Source organism: Molothrus ater, chromosome 23 (assembly GCF_012460135.2).
Source record: "Molothrus ater isolate BHLD 08-10-18 breed brown headed cowbird chromosome 23, BPBGC_Mater_1.1, whole genome shotgun sequence".
Taxonomy (NCBI): domain Eukaryota; kingdom Metazoa; phylum Chordata; class Aves; order Passeriformes; family Icteridae; genus Molothrus; species Molothrus ater.
Genome location: NC_050500.2, coordinates 1,372,171 through 1,390,861, shown reverse-complemented (window position 1 = coordinate 1,390,861; position 18,691 = coordinate 1,372,171). Strand labels below are relative to the sequence as shown.

The following is an 18,691-nucleotide window of genomic DNA, read 5'->3' as shown; positions in this document are numbered from 1 at the left end:
AAAAATTCTCTGCACCACTGTCTTTGCCTCTTTTGGTCAGTGGACTAACTCCACAATAATTTCATCCCAAATGCAGCACAGAAGATACAGAGCTGAGAACAGACCTGAGGCCTCAGACACACGAGCTTCATCCAAAACAGTAAAGCCCTCTCCAAAATCAGATGTATTTCTGTGAGTACCCTTCTCATATCCAGTGCTCTGACCACATCACCCATGAAGAAGTCACATGCAGAGAAACTGTTTGGGGATATGGCAGAGCTGATGGCTGGGCTGTGACCCCAATAGGAGCTTTCCATGTGCCCACAAAAGAAGCCACGCACGCTCCAAAACTGACAATGCTCTAAAGGTGAAGGGTCAGAAGTTGGTACCTTAGAAGCAGCCAGTTCCTGGGTGAGCTCTTGGATTTTCTGTTGCTGCTGGATCAGCAGCTCCTGGACAGCTGCTAAGGTTGTCTGTAACTGAGTCACTGCAAGGGAAAAAGCAGAAGAGTTAAACTGAGATACATCCACATATACACACTCACCCACGCCTTTCCTGCTGTCTAGCTACAAAGATGCCTCTATTCCTACTATATTTAATTTATCTATGTCCGCCTGCTCACTTTAATCCATATGATTTATTTGCACTACGGGTAATCTACCTGCACTGCATCTAACCTCCAGTATTTCTAGTTTATCTTTCCATTGTATAGATGTCTATAGCCCACAGTATATCCGTCTAAAACCTCTCCCTTTTAATTATATTGGTTTATGATTTGTACATCTCCCTGAACTTACACAATGTTTGTATCATTTATCTATCTCGGGGCTCTTGCAGGCAAACACTGGGGCTAACTCCAGTCTGGGAAGAGGCTGCTCTCAGGGTTGACCTTAGGGTATCATGAGAAATGAAAGATGCTTTTCTTCTCACCCTTCAATGAAAAGTGTAATTAGCATCCTCCCATTCTCAACCTACTAGTTCCTTCAACCCCAATATTTTTATAAACTTACTGCTGAAAATCACAGTTTTTTCATCCCAGCTGAATATACTTTGCACTTTTCCCCTGTTATTTCAAGAGAGCACCCTGTTATCCTACACCCCAACAAACACTGAAGAACTTCTGCTGGACCCCAGCTGTAGAACTTTTTCTACTTTGGCACTTTATCCAAAGCTTACAGGGAGTAAACAAGCTGATAAAATAAATAAAATTAAAAACTCTATTGGTGTGACAGGTAACAGACCATCATTAGGGCCTCGGGTAATGAACAGACACCCTATAGAGTCAATAACATAGAAGGTGGCTAAGGTCAGAGAGGCACAGTAATTACAGACTCTCCTGACCCTTCCTCGGATTTTCAGATGGAAGGTGGGGAGAAACCACCAAAAAAAAAAGCCCCTGAAAACATCAGAGAAGCAGAAATTAAAAATGAACTTTACAGCCCTCCGAAAGGCTGTCATTTTATTCCCCTTATTAATATTCTGAGGTTGGGAGCCTTTCCGTAAAAACATAATTAATTGAGGCCGTGCCGACAGTAAACAAGCAATTTCAAATTAAACCGAAATGACGGCGGCTTCATTTGCAAATGTGAACAGATTCTCAGAGCAGATAAATGAAGTCACCACATAAAGTGGAGATGGAGGGAAAGAAAAGGGTGGGGGTCTTGGCAGAATGGAGGATACAGGGAGAAAAGCTTTGAGGGGTGAATTGATGGAGTCATTAATCTTTACCTGTCTGTGTCACACTGCCACTCATCTCAGAAATGTTTGACTCAATCCTCTGAAGTTGTTTCCTGTCTTCTTTGCCTCCCATGATGAGAGGGACCAGGTATTTCTGCATGGAGTACAAAAACTTTTTCAGGAAACAGCGATGTGCAAAGCACTATTTCTAATCTACCTGAAACATCCTCAAATCCCACCCCCAAATCTCAGCCTTTATCACAGCGATCATTTATCCACACATCTGGCTGAGAAAAGAAATTCCCTCTACAGCAAGTGCTAAAAGAAGTTGGAGAAGAAGAGTTTTGTGGTTACATTTGTCAGGGTACTGAAAACCAGTTCCTAAGTCTGGACACAGCCACGAAATCTGCCTCATTCTGCCCCTGAAGAGGGTGGGCTGGACATAATAGGTCCCAACTCTCCTCTAGCTACCATGGAACCTTCTGCAGCTGCATCCTAGGAACAGAATAAGCTTCAACCAGAGAATAAGCAATGGAAATTACCTTATTGCTAGTAGTTTGAGATCCACAGCTAAAAGCTAGTTTTGTTTGCTTGCCACATTTTGACTCTGCATTTTCATGTGAAGTGTGTACATTTCTCAAATATACCAATGGCAGTGCCAGTGAGAACAGAGATGCTTCACTGGCTTGGAACCAACATCGGCATTTGGACACAAGTTTCTCTAAGAGTACAGTGTGGGAGTAGCAAGGGACCTATTACCTTGTAGAGCTGGTGGAATCCAAAGGCAATTCCTGCCATTATGATAGCCAAAGCCCCGTAATCTCGCCATCTGGAGCCAGGGGGACCTAAAGTTCAGAATCAAGACGTAATCATAGTCAGAACTGCAGGTGACAACATTTTTGTACATCCATTTTATCAGAGAAAAGAGTAATGATTAACACACAGTGTGCAGGCCTTTGGCTGAGGACAGTTAAAGAGCTGGCCAGACCTCTGGTATTGACTCTGGCCTTGCAGTGTCACAGGGAGAAAAATCACAGCAGCAATTAAAGAGGGTCCATCAAGCTGTTTGGCCCTCCTCTTTCCTTGTAGAAGGCACTCTGAACCCAGGTAACTGTCTCTGGGGCTGCTAATAGCTAAGGTTAACTCCTTACCTGGATATTGTTCTCCAGTATCATAATTTTTGAAAATGGGGACAGAACCAGAGACCCAGAAGAGTACAGGAGAAAGGAAGGAAGGAAGGAAGGGAGTGTTTCAAGAAAGAAGAGAAATCTATCAGGGCAATAAATGGGTTTATGAAAACTGTGTCAGCAATTATGGACCATTTCAATGAGGAAGGATCCAGTGTCTTTCGAGCTTAAATTACAAATAGGGACCAAAGCACACATAAAGAGCAGAGAGAAAATATGCAATTAAGTATCTACAGAGAGGTAAAGAAGTAGATAAAAGCTTGATGTATTTAACACACAATTGTGCACAGAAGCCTAGAGGCTCCACAGAGGAAAGCAAAGATATGGTATGCCCTGCTCCTTCAGCAAGATCAGAAGATCCCTGCAGTTTTCCAGCAGACTTATCCTGTCACCTCCCTCACAGTTCACTGAACGAACCCTGCACTGCCCCCGGTTTTCTTTAATAATAAAGAGGATGCAGAATGATCTGCCTAAAGTGCAATGGCAGGATGTGGGCAGAACTGTGAGGTGGGAGACCGGTGTGGTCTCCAAATCTACATGTGACTACAATGTCTCATAAATGCATTATGTTCTCCAAAGTCTCAATTTAGGAGGCTTAACTGGCTGAAATGGGTGCCTCTGGTCTCCTTTCTGCTTTGCTCACCTATTGCCACTTTGCTTGCTGCTGAATTCTACAGGCATTTCATTCCAAAAGTTACCCCTAATCCCAGCACTCAGGGTCAGGAGTATCTGGGTCTGACTCCCAAACACTGGCTCTCAGAGCTTCTTGCTACATTTTAGCTGAAATTATCCTCTGGCTAGAAATCTGAACAAATTAAGGCATCTCTGTCAGAACTGGTGAATAGTGTCACCAGGAGTATTTTGGGTTGCTGCAGTTGCAGTTTTGGAGCTTAGGCACATGATCAAATTATCATAACTTTTTAACTTAATGAGTTAACACACGTCAGCTAAGCTGCAGTAACTGGCTGTGTACATGTCAGGATTTAAAATGATCTCTTGCTAATCTTGCTGTGAACCCCAGCCATCTCTCCCACTCTCCCCTCTGTGCTGTGCCCCCACTGCCACTCTGGTATCTTGGTTTGTCCAGTTCTCTCCCCTGAACTTCTGACTAAAAATACCCTTTTATGACAACACAACGTGTTCCAGGCTGAGCTGCTGTTGTGCAGGGTAATTATCTCAGGGGTCTGTGAATCCTGCCCATGGCTGTCCTTGATGGGCTGTCCCAAACCCTCCCAGCTCCAGTGACCTCTGAGCAGGAAGGAGACACACCTGTAGGAATCCATCTACTCTGCCCTTTCACCTCACTCATCTCTCCCTCCATTCCTATAATGCTTGAGCTAAGAACATTTTATTGCCCCCTGGTTTTCATTATTAATGAAAAGGGACCAGAATGATCTTTCCTAAAGTTCAGAGAGTCTATAAAGACAAGAAGCTGAAATGCCATTTTACTCATTTTAGAGATGTGTGAAATCTGTCTTGTGACAAAAAAAAAAAAAAGTGCAGGGGGTGGAGAGAAGAAGTGAGCAAGTGAGGGATGCAGTAAAGGCTCTGCACTGACCACAGCAACTTCACCATGTTACCAAGAATGTCACAGCTCTGCCTAAAGTCCACACCCAACCTTTATTTTTCTCTGCAATTATCTAATCTAAAGCATGAAGAGAGACTTAGGGGTTTCTTCATTTTAAGCTCCATGCTCACACTGACTGTTTGGATATCCTCAATTTCTCCACTTGTAAAACAAATAAAACTCAGACAAAGTGAAAAAGCACTGACAGCCCAGTTACTTTAGACACTGCAGAAGTAACAAACCATTCTACTAAGAGACCTTCAAAAGTCAAATGGAAGAGACACAGATGTTTTCTCCAGATATAAATCTGTGGTTTTGCTAAGTATATTTAATTTCCCCAGCAGTCACTGTAAATTGCATTTCCAGAATAAACACTATTTTTAAGATCCCCATTCACCTAAGAATTAACTTTCCTAACAGCAACTAATTAGGCCATGTGCATCCAACTTAAGGTTAGCTTCACTAGTATCCAGATTTAAAACTGTAGAAACTGATGTGATCTTCCAAAAGAAAACAGTGAATCGATGGAAAGGTGTTGGGGGAATAAAAAGAAGAGTTTGGATTCTAGTTTAATTGTACAAGGAAACAGCCTGTATTCCACAGACTGCCACGTAATGAAGACACAAGGATGGGAAAAGAAAATCCAAATGTCAAGAAAAAAGTCACTGGAGCTGATTTTTAAGCAGGTGTAAAATCTGCACAAACCCCCATAAATGGAGCCCATAAATACCATGGGGAACAACACAGACAATACCTGGATGATAAACAGGCAGCTTTGCACACCTTGCTCAGAAACTCCCCTGAGTTTCCTTGTAATTATATGGGTTAGAAAGGTAAAAAAAACCAAAAACACAAACAACAAATTAATCATTTAAATATTTAAAGTCAGATTTTTGTCCTCACTGCTGGATTAGTGTATTTCATAACACCAATAGCAGACAGCCCTGGTTTTTTACTGGGGGTTCATTGTAGAGCATGTTTAAACTAGTCAGATTGAGTGATGCTTCCAGCAACTAATCGCATGTCAAATAAAAGATATTTTATGTAATAAATTACTGCTACAAGTAATTCAAATGTCATTTATCAGTTTTATTATCAGTCAGGCAAAGTCTTGTTTCTCTATATTAATCAAATTCAAGCTTTCTTTAAGCTTTTTTTTAAAGCAGTTTTGACACCTCTTGGCAAAAGTACAAACTGGAGAGAAGGAATTACTCCTTCAGAACAAGAGGAGAAGTGATAGAGATGGTATTGACCTAAAATACTAGAAATTTAATTATTGTCTCTTCCCCAAAGAAGTTTTTATACTTTCTCTTCAACCAGAAGGGGTTCACCATACAAAACCTATGCTACTCTGATGGCTTACAAGTGGATTTTTTTCTTGTTAACTCTTCCAAGAATTAGGAAGTATATATAAAAATTACAGATACCTCCAATAAAACATTAGAACATTAAGTTCAATTGTACAAAAGGAAGTATTTAAGTGCTATGAATTTAAGAAATAGAACAAACTGTGGTGGCAACAGCAGGAGATCAAGGAAGCAAATTCAAAAGGGGTACCCAGGATTTATTGCTGTGACTCACAGGAGTGGGCATCTCACACCTGCATTACTGGCAACATCATCAGCTTGGCTGTTGCTTCATTCCTGCTGAAGAAATGCCTGAGAAGGTTCTGAACCATCCTGAACTTCTGTACTGGTAACCCACAGTTCCAGTGTAATTTTTAAACATGAATCAGCAACACCTTGTGGGAAGAGGGTGCAGAGAGAAATGAGATTTCTTAAAACACAAGCCTCTGTTTTCAGCACAAAACCCTCCTCATTCTGCATTTTGTGTAGAGGTGTCAGAACTACTCAAAAAAAAAAAACCTTAAAAAGAAGCAAAGATATTAAACACAAAGTGGTTCAGGTCTTGAAGACCTAAACTCTAGCAGATCAGATGTTGCTTCACAAGAAACTCAATGTCTTCTTTGGGGAAGGCAAATACAGCTTGCAGTCTTTTTCAATATAAGCTCTTCAACGTGAGTTGTTGCCATCACCAAGTCAATGTAGAGACTGAGCAGCCCCTCTGTCCCCCTGGTCATTCAGATATTCTTTCAAACTTCTACTCCAGCAGCATTCCAGCTCAGTGTCACAAGCACTCTGTGAGATGATAAGCATAACAGATAGACAGGAAAAGTAGCATCTATCTTCCTCTGTACATGGCAGCCCCTGACAAGACTGTGAAAGATAAACTGGCTTAGTAAACTATCACAGAAAAAACTGTCCTGAAGCAGATTTGGAGCAATTCAGGAGTATTCATTACAGGATTAGCATCCAACTGATAAAATAACCTACAGCAAACAACACACCTTGAAGGAGCACTGAGCCACTGCACAGTCTTATCCATCAGGCCTAGAAAAATACACATATTCCTTTTGCAGTTCTGCTACCATGGAAAGCACTTAATAGGAAGACAACAAAGACAGATCCATCATTAACACCCACCAGGACTACACCAGTCAAGAACTAGAACAGGGCACAGATGAGAACTGTGTAATCAAATCAATCTAGTAATCAAAACAAGTATTTTGGTGGAACAAATACCATGTATGTCCAGCTATTTATTCATTTTATGGATCCATTTAGAGGTTAAGCTCAAATCGAAGGTCTACTACCAATGGCTAGAGTGGGAAGGAACAGTACCTAATGAATTGATTGTCACCCCTTCCCCAAATCTGGGGGCTGCTGAAAAGGACTGCCTCCCAGGGAAAAGCTCTGGGTTCAAATTATTTAAAAAGCACCAACCAGATCACAAAGCTACAGCACAAGTTTGCAATCAGAATCTCTGTGAAGGCTTTTATTTGGTGGTATTTTTAGTCACCTTTGATTTCCAAGCATTACAGACTCATACGTTCAAAATTCTCTTTCAAGCTGTTACTGGGAACATTCTGATGTTGAAATTTTAGTTAAGATTCTTACCTAGCAAGAAGAAAATGGGAGCTGCTGCTTTGAGGAAACCCAAAATAGCAAAAGGAAAACAACCAAAGAGTGATAAAGCTGCCAGGGTTAACAGTGATGACGGTGTTTCCCAGGCTGAACTGCATGCTTCTTCCCTGCTCTACTCATACTAGTGGAACACTGAAATAAGGGAAAATTAACTCTTCCAGTACTAGGTTGTAGTAAGAGTTATCTGAATGAGCAATGGACAGCACCAAGAGGGATCTGGCCCTGCTTCTACAGCCTGACAGCAGATTTTGCTTTCCTGGCATTTTCTGTGGACTAGAGCAGACAGGAATTAGCCCAGGAGGCAGAATTCAGCCTAGAGTTCACGAGCACAAACAATACAACAGCCAGAAATATTCCGGTTCTGAGCCCACTATTGTCACAAAAGTTTTTTGTCTCAAACTGTGCCAGATCAGAGCAGCTAAAATCTCCAAAAGTGAGTCTAGTATTGTCTCCAGCAATAGCAAACCTGTGCCATAAACTAATACACAGCTCTAAGTGGAGTGTTACATCAGTCAATATCTGCCATAGAGCTGTTTAAGAGCAGCAACAAAATCCTATTCTTTATACTTGGCAGGTAAGTGAAGTGATTTTCAAACTACCAGACACACATGTGAGCTGAACAGCTTCTTTTGATGGATTTTTAATGGTGTGTACTTTGGTTTTTATTGTTTGGAGCTTAGATACTTTTTTGCGAGGTTTGTTTTAAAATGCAAATATATATGTAAATTTTGAGTCTACACAGATTATGTTGGGATGCTACAATTTCTTTGAGAGTCTATTTTGTACACAAAAATCATACAGTCATATCCACATAGTCTACACAGAATTTCTGCTGTCACCTCGGATTATTTAAGATCAGAGAGAAAAGTTTTCCAAGTTTGAGAAGGGGAGACAGTGTGTCAGAATCTAATTTGCATTGACTTTCCACCTTCAGGTCAAGAGGTGTCACAGGCTGGTATGGATGACATTTGTTTGTAGACAGTGATCATTTGTATCTCATTTTCCTTGTGTAACATGATCTTGTCACAGGCATCAGCAACCACCAAGTGCATTCAAATAACATTTGGTGTCTGATTCTGACAAAAACTATGTCATCATTGAACTGAAATCCAGGATGCAGCACAGGAATCTGTGAATGGCTGCAGGAATCACAGCAGAAAGCAACTGGGAGCAGGTATTTTTCAAAGTGGCACTTACTATACACCACGGGGTGAGGAGGCTGAGCTGGCACCGGGTGTGTGGAAGGACCTGGGGACTGTGGCTCATCCGTGCTCGTGCCCGACTGCTGGAAAGCCAGGTCGATTTCTTCATCTGTCAGGCCTGGGGGAGCAGAGGAAATGAAATCAGTTTAGCACCTTTACCCACTTTATGCACACATAATTAAATTCTCAAGCCAGGCAGAACCCTTTCAAGCTGCAAAGAATTTTGGCACTGACTTGAGCAGTAATGCCTCCCCAATTTTGGATTCACTGGAATGTCTCCCTCTCTCTTTCTCTGTTGCAATTTAACCTTAAGCGACAGAATATTAGCCTCAACGCTGCTTCCAAATGTGGCTCATTCAATTTCCTTAATTTATCCTTGAGTTTATTGCTGCTTTTGAAGTAGCTTTCTATTGCAATTCTCCATTCTTCCCCCGAAAAAAAGATACCATCAACTGCAAATGTGGCTCATTTTAATCTGTAATGGTGTAAAAAAAAAAAGAGGGGAAAAAACTAACAATAATGCATGAAAACAGACAGGGAAACAAAAAACTAATTATTGGGTTAGACGACTAATTAGTCTAGATCGTTTCCGAAGACGGGAATAATTTGCTTTATTTTATGACAAATGCAGAAATAAAAAGAAAAAAAATCGGGACTGACTGTGATTAGTATGAATGGGACACAGAATGTAAGGAGGAAATAAAACTATAACAAAACAGATCAAAACAAGGCCAAGCCCAACTTTCAGCTGAGCATTGCCCCGGCCCATTGGTGCATGATTAGATTGCCCCAGGGCAGCCTGGTTTTCATTTCACACTGAGCTGGAGTAACACTGCACACATGGTACATGTTGTTGCAGTGACTCCTGCCATCAGGAAATGCCACGATGACCATCTGTAATTGGCCACAACATATGGAAACTATTTGGCCAACAAGGGGGAAAAGAAAAGCAGCTAAAGGATTCACCATGACCAGCATCTCTGAAGAAGGAAGCACAGCTGGATTATTTTTTCCAACAAGAGAAAACATCCTCCAGAAAAAGAATTTAGTACTCAGATGGCAATCATGAAGTGAGAGCTGGACAGCTGTGTAGCATTTACTCTCCTGCACAGAAGCACATAAAAACCCAGTGTCCCTGCTATGAGGAACATGTGAGGGGATTCGGGACCTTTCACCATCCATCCAGGGCAGGCAAAAACACTCAGGAAGAGGGAAGTGAGAATATGGATTTAAGGAAAGAGATTTATAAAATAAGAGGCAGACTACTTGATTCTCACATGATTCTTGAAGGGACTGAGCAAAATGAGGAAAATCGAATGAACGGGACAGCATTGGGAAAAAAATAGGGAAATACTTTCTCTCAATCACCCCTGCTTGAGATCCATAAAGCACTGCTGGTAGATGAAATTCCTGAACTTAATACTTTAAAAAACCTAGCTTTTTAATATTACAGAGGATGAACATCACAACTACATCCCTTCTTAAATATCAGAGGAGAAGACTGGGATTACCTGGAAAACCTCTTTCCTCTGGACAAGATGCTTTTAAGGCATTGTGATCTTGGCCTCAAGATCAAGGGAGTCCTGGAGCTGACTCCTTAAGCATATATATGGAATAAGTCTGCACGGTGGACACTCAGTAATGACAAGTCATCTCTGCACTCAGAAATACACCTGCCTTCATGCTGATCGTTTCTCACACACAGTAACAAAAATGGACCAGATATTCTAAGGCTCTCCTCAGGCAATTAGAGCTAACTTAACCACATTTCCCTTTGGAATGATTTTTTTTTTCAAATTCACCACCTATATATGCACACAGTATGAATTTTCCATGCCCAAATTATTCAACTTGGATGTATTAATGACATACAAAAGTGTGAATTTCAAAGCCAGATCTAGGTCATCTGTTCCAATATCTCATCTTGCTTTATTTTATCACAGTCCTATCACTGCATAACATGAAAAAGTATCCATGTTCATTCATTGTTCTAATCTAGCAGGAAATTGGCAACCCAAAAATAATACCACTGCCCTTGGATGCAAAAGCAGTGTCACAAAAACTGGGGCTTTGTGTCTAGTACAGCTCCCAAACAGGTATCTCAAGAAAATCACCTCAGCTAACAGTGGAATTGCTCTAAATCCACTTTCCAACACTTTGGAAAACAAACATTTCTGTTGTTCTGCGGCTGCAGTAAGATCAAGTCCATGCAGAATGCAAAAGGTTAAAAGGAACAATAAAGGAAACTGCCAATTGTAAGTGAATTATATTTGGCTTTGAAAGCTGAGCCACGGCTATATTATAAAAGGCATCTCTTTGCGTTGTTTACCATCACCCTGACTAATGCAGACCTTTTTTTTGTTTTAAATAATCTCATGCAAATTAGACACACACTTCCTTCCAGTTGATTGCTATCTGCAAGGAATAATCTAACCGCAGAGGGTACTGAGCAAGGACTGAGCTGAGGAGAAGGATGCACGGAAACTGTCTTCAGAGCCCCACAGAATGCAAACCTGCTCCCTTCCCCCAGCCAGCCTTCTCACTCCTCTACAGTACCTACAGCCATTGCAAAGAATTAGTCACAATTTTCACAAAGTTTTAAAAATTCCTTTTCAGGCTTCAGGGTGTTGATTTGAATAATCCAGCACCCCTGACGGTTTTGCACTCAAAGGCTCTTGCTGACCCTGTTTTTTGATTGTCACTGCTGCCACTCAATGTGCAGGCATCAGTCAGCCTCTGTAAATTGTAGTCAAACACAGCAACAGAGCAAGCCAGAGAATGAAATGGATCGTCACAAGCATCTCTTGGTGCCTGCACCTTGGGTGCTGTATTAAAGAGCTCTTTTGTACAAGAAGTTTGAAGACTTCACTGTCTGTTTATGTCCTTTCATAGTATCTCTTACTATTTAAGGACCTTATGTACATCAAAATATTGTTCCTCTTATGAGCACTCTGAAGTAGGAGTACTTACAGTACTGGTACCCCTATTTCACAGATGAGGAAGAGGTGAGACAGAGACATGAGAAGTGCTCCAAGGTCAGAACTGAACCTCCGGCAGACAGAAAACAAAACTCAGGAGATGTTTTACCTATTTTCTGTCAAAGCACAGTAGCAATAATTGCAATGTAAAATCCTTCCATGAACTTAACCAGATGAGCCACTGCTTTTTCTCCTTCTGACGCAGGCTCTGGCATATTAGTGACAACTCTTTTCCCATCCTATGCACTGAAAATATATTTTTCTTCATTATATTCCCCCTTACATTGCTCAGTCCAGTAATTCACACAAGATTTTCACAATCTGAAGGCTACATCAGTTTTGGGGAGACATTTCTGTTTCGGTGAAATTAAGAATTCTGCCATAACAAAGAAAGGTGGTAGGAAAAACTCAGTTTCTTTGTGGGTTTCCAAAGCCAGCTTTATTACCACTCCAGGAGGCCACCCTGAAGCAGCCCCCACGCACCCTTCGGCAGGGACAAAAGGCAGGAGAGGGGCAGGGGGTGGCACTGCTGGCTTTTTCCCACACACTTTCTATGAAGGCAAAACCAAAGTAGGACAGGACAACTTGTTTATCTACAACAAACTACGTGCCCACCTGAGGTTAGTGCCTGGTATCACAGGACTAAAAGGAAGATCTGCCGGTCGGCACCCTGAAGTGACATTACACTTCTGTTCCTGGAAGCCACTGAGTCAACTCTGCTCAGAAAGAACATGGCCACATTTTAAAAGAATCATCATAAAATCCTTCTGGGATCTGATCCAGACTAATGATTCCACCTGTTCAGTCAGTTACATGCAGGGCTGGGTGACTGTTATCAAATCTGTCTCCTACGTCCTACTCTGTGCTGAGCTCAATGTTCAAAAAGGTCAAAAAGGCAAAGTCTCCTGATCTATTTTCTTTCACACATGGTCATTCACGAGGCTGAGCCCAACCCAATAGTTGAATACAACCTAAGGTTTCAAAAACATCACTCTGATTTTTTTTCCCCTCAATTTACACTGAGACATTGCATTTGAGTGTAAACATCCTCGTACTGCACTTCCAGCTCAAACTTTAGCAAAGAAACCCACACATCAAAGGAACATGGACTGGTCTCAACTGTCAGGCTGAGAAATGCAGAAATAAAAGTAATTCGAAAAGTTGCTGAAAGGGCTTTGAATTCTTACAGCTCTATTCATCTACGAGACTGTTAATTATGCAAGTGCAATCTTTCAGAAACATGATACACTTTAACCCATCAGGGTGACTAAGCAGCAATCAGAACTGATAAGGGTGCTCTAACCTCAGCTGCACAACACTAAAATAAGGAAGGAAAATCAGACTAACAGAACAATGCTAGGAATTACACAGTGAGTCAGCCAGGACTGAAAAGGTTAAAATAAAAAGTATTTTGGCTTAACAAGTATAAATAAATAAATAAACAAACACAGCAGCAGTTTCTCTTCCTAGCTAAGCTTTTTGGAGTCTATAATAAAATGAAGTGTAATGGAGGAGAGGAGGGCAATGTCAGAGGGTGAGGGTTTGGGAGAGAGGTTGTTAAGTATCTCCCTCTCCTCAGCTGTGTTTACTCCATTTACAGGATCCTGGGTGATTGATAGACAGACAAAAGAAAAGCAAGCAGATAGTAACCCCCCTCTGGGAGCACCAGCAAAGGGGATAACTCCTGACATCATACAGAGCCCCAAACTCTCCTCAGCCACTTGTAATTAAAAAGACAGAGCAAGATATGCAAACCAGAGAAAAAGTAAAAGAGGATTTTTTTTTATTATTTATTATTAACATTTTGTTGGAACAGTAGAGTGCAATAAGGACTCTCAGAGCCGTTAAAAGTCGTCGGGTGACCTGCAGACCCCTATTTCCCAGAGCCTTGTATAAAATTGAATTTTTTAAACATAAATTACACGTAATGACGACACTGTAAAAACTAACAGTAATGGAAAGCTGTGCTGTATTTCATTAGCCTGTATTATTCCGTGCCACCTGATCCAGCCGGGCCTTGTTTATGAGTTAGTGTGTTAGCAGATGCCGATGGAAGCATTTGCTTCGACCTTGCTCTTCTCATTGGGGCATGAAATTACGACGGCAGCACCTTGATATTACAGCCATAAATACAGTAAACTGCAAATTTAAGCCAACGGCTCCTATTGTCTCTGAACATAAAGCTGATCGGTATTTATTTAAAAGGAGAACGAAAAAAAATATTATATATCACCTTGTTTATGGGTCCAGTGTCCCCCCTTCCCCTAATCTGCTTTATTCACTTGGTTAAATACTAAACAAACAAACTAAATCCTCTCTATTTTCTACTGATTAAATATTCTTATGAAATGAGTATTGTCTTCAGAAAACTGGATCAAAGTATTTTCACTCTGAATAAAGAAGGGCAAGTGACTTGCTTAGCATGTCTTGGAATGGAAGAAACAGAACAAGTACTACAACTTTTCTTCTCAGTTTTATATGTATGAGAAGCTCAAAATGGAAAATGAAGAAGGTGCTTCTGGTCACTCATTCACATTTGTGTGTAACATGTATACATAAGAATAAGAAATACGCTTTCTTCCAGTTTTCTATTTAAAAATATCTCCCATGTTAACACTATTTCAGAACAAGGTGGGGGGGAGGGAAAGAAATTGCAGTGAGGTTAATTGGAGGGGAAAAAACCATGGGATTCCTTCTCTGAGGCAGCAAACAGCAGGGAGAATGCCTCACTCTCCTATGGGCATTTTGGGTAAATACCCAGTAAAATTTATCAGAGGGGAGAAAATCAAACACAAAGGCAAAAGGACATTGTAATATCACAAAGCATACCACAGCATAAATCACAGCATTATAAGTCAGTCCAAAATGCATTTCACTGGTAGTTTCAAGGCAGGGAAAATACAGTTTCACTTGCAGCAAGAGAGGTCAGGTCTTCCTCTTCTAATGTAAAGTAAGCTCCTTGCCTATATGAAGTATGTTATCTGTGTTCCATAGAAAGAAAGAAAGAAAGAAAGAGATACCTTTAGTAAAAGCTCCCAATACTAAGCTGTACATTTGAGGGGTCAAGGCACTAAGAGGAGAATTCAAGGAGCAACATGCAGGACGAAAACTGGACTCATGCTCGGGATTCTGCAATGCCCAAGTCCCAGCAGATGGAGTGCTATCACAGCCCCAAAGGATCTGGACACTCTTTCTTCAATTAATCTGCAACAAATCTTCAGGCAGCAGACAGCATAATTCAACAGGTATAATTTTTGCTCCACAAACAGTTCAAAATAGAGAAAAAAAAGGAGATAGCAACATGACTCTAAATCATGCAAGACAGGTCCAGAAGTCCTCACCGACCTGAACTACAGAACCAGAAGTTTTGGTACAAAACCCATTTACATTCCTACACAAACAAGTATATGCAAAACCACAGAATAAATTCAAACTTGGGTACCTTCTTCTGAAGACCTGCCTATTACAGAATCATTCTCAAAAAACCATGATCAGCAAAAAAGACAGAAGAAACAAGCCTTTCTGTAACATAAATAAAAACCTCTCCTAAAAATGGAAGGAGATTTTATTTTCTCATCATCTGTGATGGTGCTATTTTTATTTTTAGGTCTCTTGCCTCCAGCTTTTCCTTTCTATCATCACATGAGCATAAGCACAGTAGCTGTGTAAAGCCTCCTCTGGGTGGACACTGTTAGATTATGCCCACTTGCCTGCTGCATGGCTAGAGCTGGAGACACAACATGTGTGACTAACCTGGAAGCCTCACAGAAACACAGGACAAACATTCAGCCAGTTCACGATGTGAGAACACTACATAAGAGCTAAAACCTCTGCATATTTGAAATTATTTCAAATTAGTATTTACTTGGGGTTTGAAGGCTTTGAAGACTATGCCAGGATACCAGTTCTAAGGTAGCTTATCAAGAATAGTCCATAACCAGGGCTCTGACATCTGTTTAAAAGGAGCCCTTAGAGATCAAAAAATCCAGCTAATGGAAGAGACACTACTCCAGTAACCATAGTGCTGTCATGACTCGTTACCACAACTGACAACTCCCTAGAAATAAGACCAGGCATTCAGAGAAAACAAGTATTAGGTACACTAAACAGGTACATTTCCAAGCACAGCCAACCTGTGACCTGTAAATTGCTGCTGCTATTCCTGCAGAGAAACAAGTCTCACAGTGCTGGCTCCTGATCCTCATTATTGGGATCATTATACTCCTCAGGGATCCCAAAAGGCATTCACTGGGCAGGGATGGGGCCAGGAACTGTGCAGACCATAGAAGGCAGGCAGACCCAAAGCGTCCAACAAGCAGTGTGAAGGAAAGACAGGCTGCAAAGAAAAACCCTGCACTCCAAAATGAAGTCACTTGCCCAGAGTACACATCAGGCCTATGCAATTTCCTATTAAATTGGGAACTACAACATGAAACGTTCTGTAAGGGTGAAAGATTATTAATTTCTTCTCCATGTTCATTTCCAAAAGCAGCCCAGTTTGATACATGGCCCTTAAGAAACCCATGCACTACCATAGCTTATAAAGCTTACCACATGTTTTAATAGCAGCAGTGACAGAAAACATTTGTGCTTCAGATCCATTTATTTTGTGTGAACAAAATATATTTTGTTAAGCAGCTTGTTGAGCAATAATAACAAAATGATTAGCCTTTGGCTACTCTTTGATCTGTGATATTATCTTTAGGAGCTTCTAAATAGAAAGCCAGAGGTGGTCTTAAATGCAAGTAAGGTAAAACACCAGCAATACAGGAGGTTTGGTTTTGATTTACCTTCAGAACACCGATTTTAAATTGTATTTCCAACAACTTGAACCAGCATGTCACAAGAATTCCAATGCTGATCCAGAAGGAGCTGGCCAGGGGGGATTTGCAGTCACCCAGACATTTGTAACTCCAACTTCTTTGTTACAGCAGTGAAGAATCCCCAGGCCTTGCTGGGGTATGGGGGTGAACACAGACTCCATCAGGTCTGATCTCAAACGTGGAACTCTGGATCAGTCACTGCTGATCTGGGATTACTGGACTGGGCTGCCTTGCAATTCGAGAACCTGCCACTCTTTCTGCCAAAATCAGCATTCATAAGAAAGCAATCGTAATAGAACAACAATTTCAAGCCATTCTATGAAATTTTTAACCAGATTTTTCAGAATATCTGAAGGATGCCTTTATTTTATATATAAGAATGGGGAAATCTGTCCTGATGCACCATTTCAGTTTCCTTGCATTACTCTGGAATTACTGATTGCCCCAAACCCACTAACAGAGCACCTGGCTATTTTCTACCTTAGACAAAACCAGTCACAGAGCAGCCTCTGCAGACGAAGATGAACTGCAGTGTGAAGAGCAACTTCTCTCCATGTTATTTATTTCCTCTTTTACTTTAAACTTTAGAAAGGAACAAAACAAACACATTTGTACAGAGTCATCACAGGAAAAATCATATTAAGTGTCTATAAATGAAGTTGGAGTGCTTGAAGAACACACAATGAACACGCAGTGTGAAGGGCACACTGGACACTCCCTCTGCCAGGAAGCTGCTATGGGGAGCATGGAGAACTCGTAGCTACAGCTGCACATTTTGAGAACATGTAAAAATACATGGAACTGTGCATGGAAAAAGACATGGAAATGTAAAGAAACCAACACTGGGTGTGGAGCCATGAGCACATGCCTTTTTCTGACAGGCATTTTCTCACAACCTTACAGAGCATCTTGGCTCCTGTAACTCAATTTCTATAAAGTGGAATTAGTGTTAGACACTGTGAGTCAGGTAACATCACACTAAGAAGATAAGTTGAATTAAGAAAATTACATCTAAATGCTACATATTTGATTATTATGGTACAAATGTTTCAGGCAAATTTGGTTTGCACTTCCCTCAGAAAGGCAGAGATGCTACTACACTATTATAAAAAGACAACGTCAGCAAGAATTCATTACAGATTATAAATCACCCTCGTTCCTCATTATTCTGTTTTTCAGAAATTTTTTACATGCCATTAAAATATTTGCTGAATGTTACTAGAAAGGTAGCCACCTGTAAAATTAAAGGCTGATGCTGCCAGTAACAGTGTTGAAATACTTTCTGTTTAAAAGACAAACCTACTTTGTAATTTTTAACACAAGTATATAAATATTTCTCCACCCACCCTACACAATTTTGTTGGTTACATCACATCCATTTAGACAACAGCCATCTATGTCATCACACAGGATGTTAATCTTGGGTGGGGAAGAAAGAAACAATAGTAAATTAACTTTTAAGAAACCAAGATTAGACATTTAAGCAGGGTCCTTCAGGATGAAAGAACAACAAAGACAAAAAACATTAGGGGACAAGTCAACAAAATAGAAGAAGTTTCAAAAGATCATTTTTCATCTTTTGGTTTGTTTATTGCTTTTTTTTCTCCCCTTGTGGCTTCCATAGGGCCTCTTCAGGGCTCCAGAGAAAATTAAAGAGCCTGGATTAAACGCCCAAAGGACGACTAATGCTAACAATACTAAAAATAACGAGGTTAAGTGGTGTAAAAACTCTGGTGACCACACACGGAGAACTGGAGTGGTAAGGTAGGAAAGGAGTTTCATCATTGCCCCCTCGGGACATGCACAGAACACAGTAACTGCTTCTAGTTCTCTGGGGTTCCGATTACCATGCCAAACACACCTCCAGAGTTTCCTTATTAGTATAATAAAAAGCCTCTACACATTTGTGTTCTATTCCCAGCCTTGCTATTGACCTTGTGTAGGCCATTTAACCTCCATCTGCCTCAGTTTCTACGTCTGTGAAAGAGAAATAATATTACACTGTATCTTTTCTAAAACATTTCAGACTGGCACAATCATCATGTGCGAAGACTGACAGGTTGGAGAATCTATACATGCCTTATATGCACTTGAGTGCACATAACAAATAATTTATTCAAATAATATATTTAAACCTTTTTTTTGGTAGATCGTCTATGGAAATAGTTTCAGATTTCTAAATCTCATCAAGGACTCAAATTCATGCATTGCTTTGATTGGGTGCTAAAATACAGGGCGTGTCTCTGGTCTCCTTTTAGCCCAATGCTCCCCTCAAAATCCAGTCACTGGGGTTG

The 18,691-nt window shown here is 40.8% G+C and overlaps 1 protein-coding gene across 1 annotated transcript in view; it reads right to left on the bottom strand.

The window, feature by feature from the left end:
* Positions 1–18,691, bottom strand: part of PEX14 (peroxisomal biogenesis factor 14) — a 66,769-nt gene that overhangs the window by 6,111 nt on the left and 41,967 nt on the right. Inside the window, exons 4-7 of the mRNA XM_036396267.2 lie at positions 8,592–8,714; positions 2,416–2,501; positions 1,708–1,810; positions 369–466 (exon numbers count right to left, since the gene is read on the bottom strand). Of these exons, the coding sequence (XP_036252160.1) occupies positions 369–466; positions 1,708–1,810; positions 2,416–2,501; positions 8,592–8,714 (410 nt within the window). The remainder of the gene's footprint in view (positions 1–368; positions 467–1,707; positions 1,811–2,415; positions 2,502–8,591; positions 8,715–18,691) is intronic.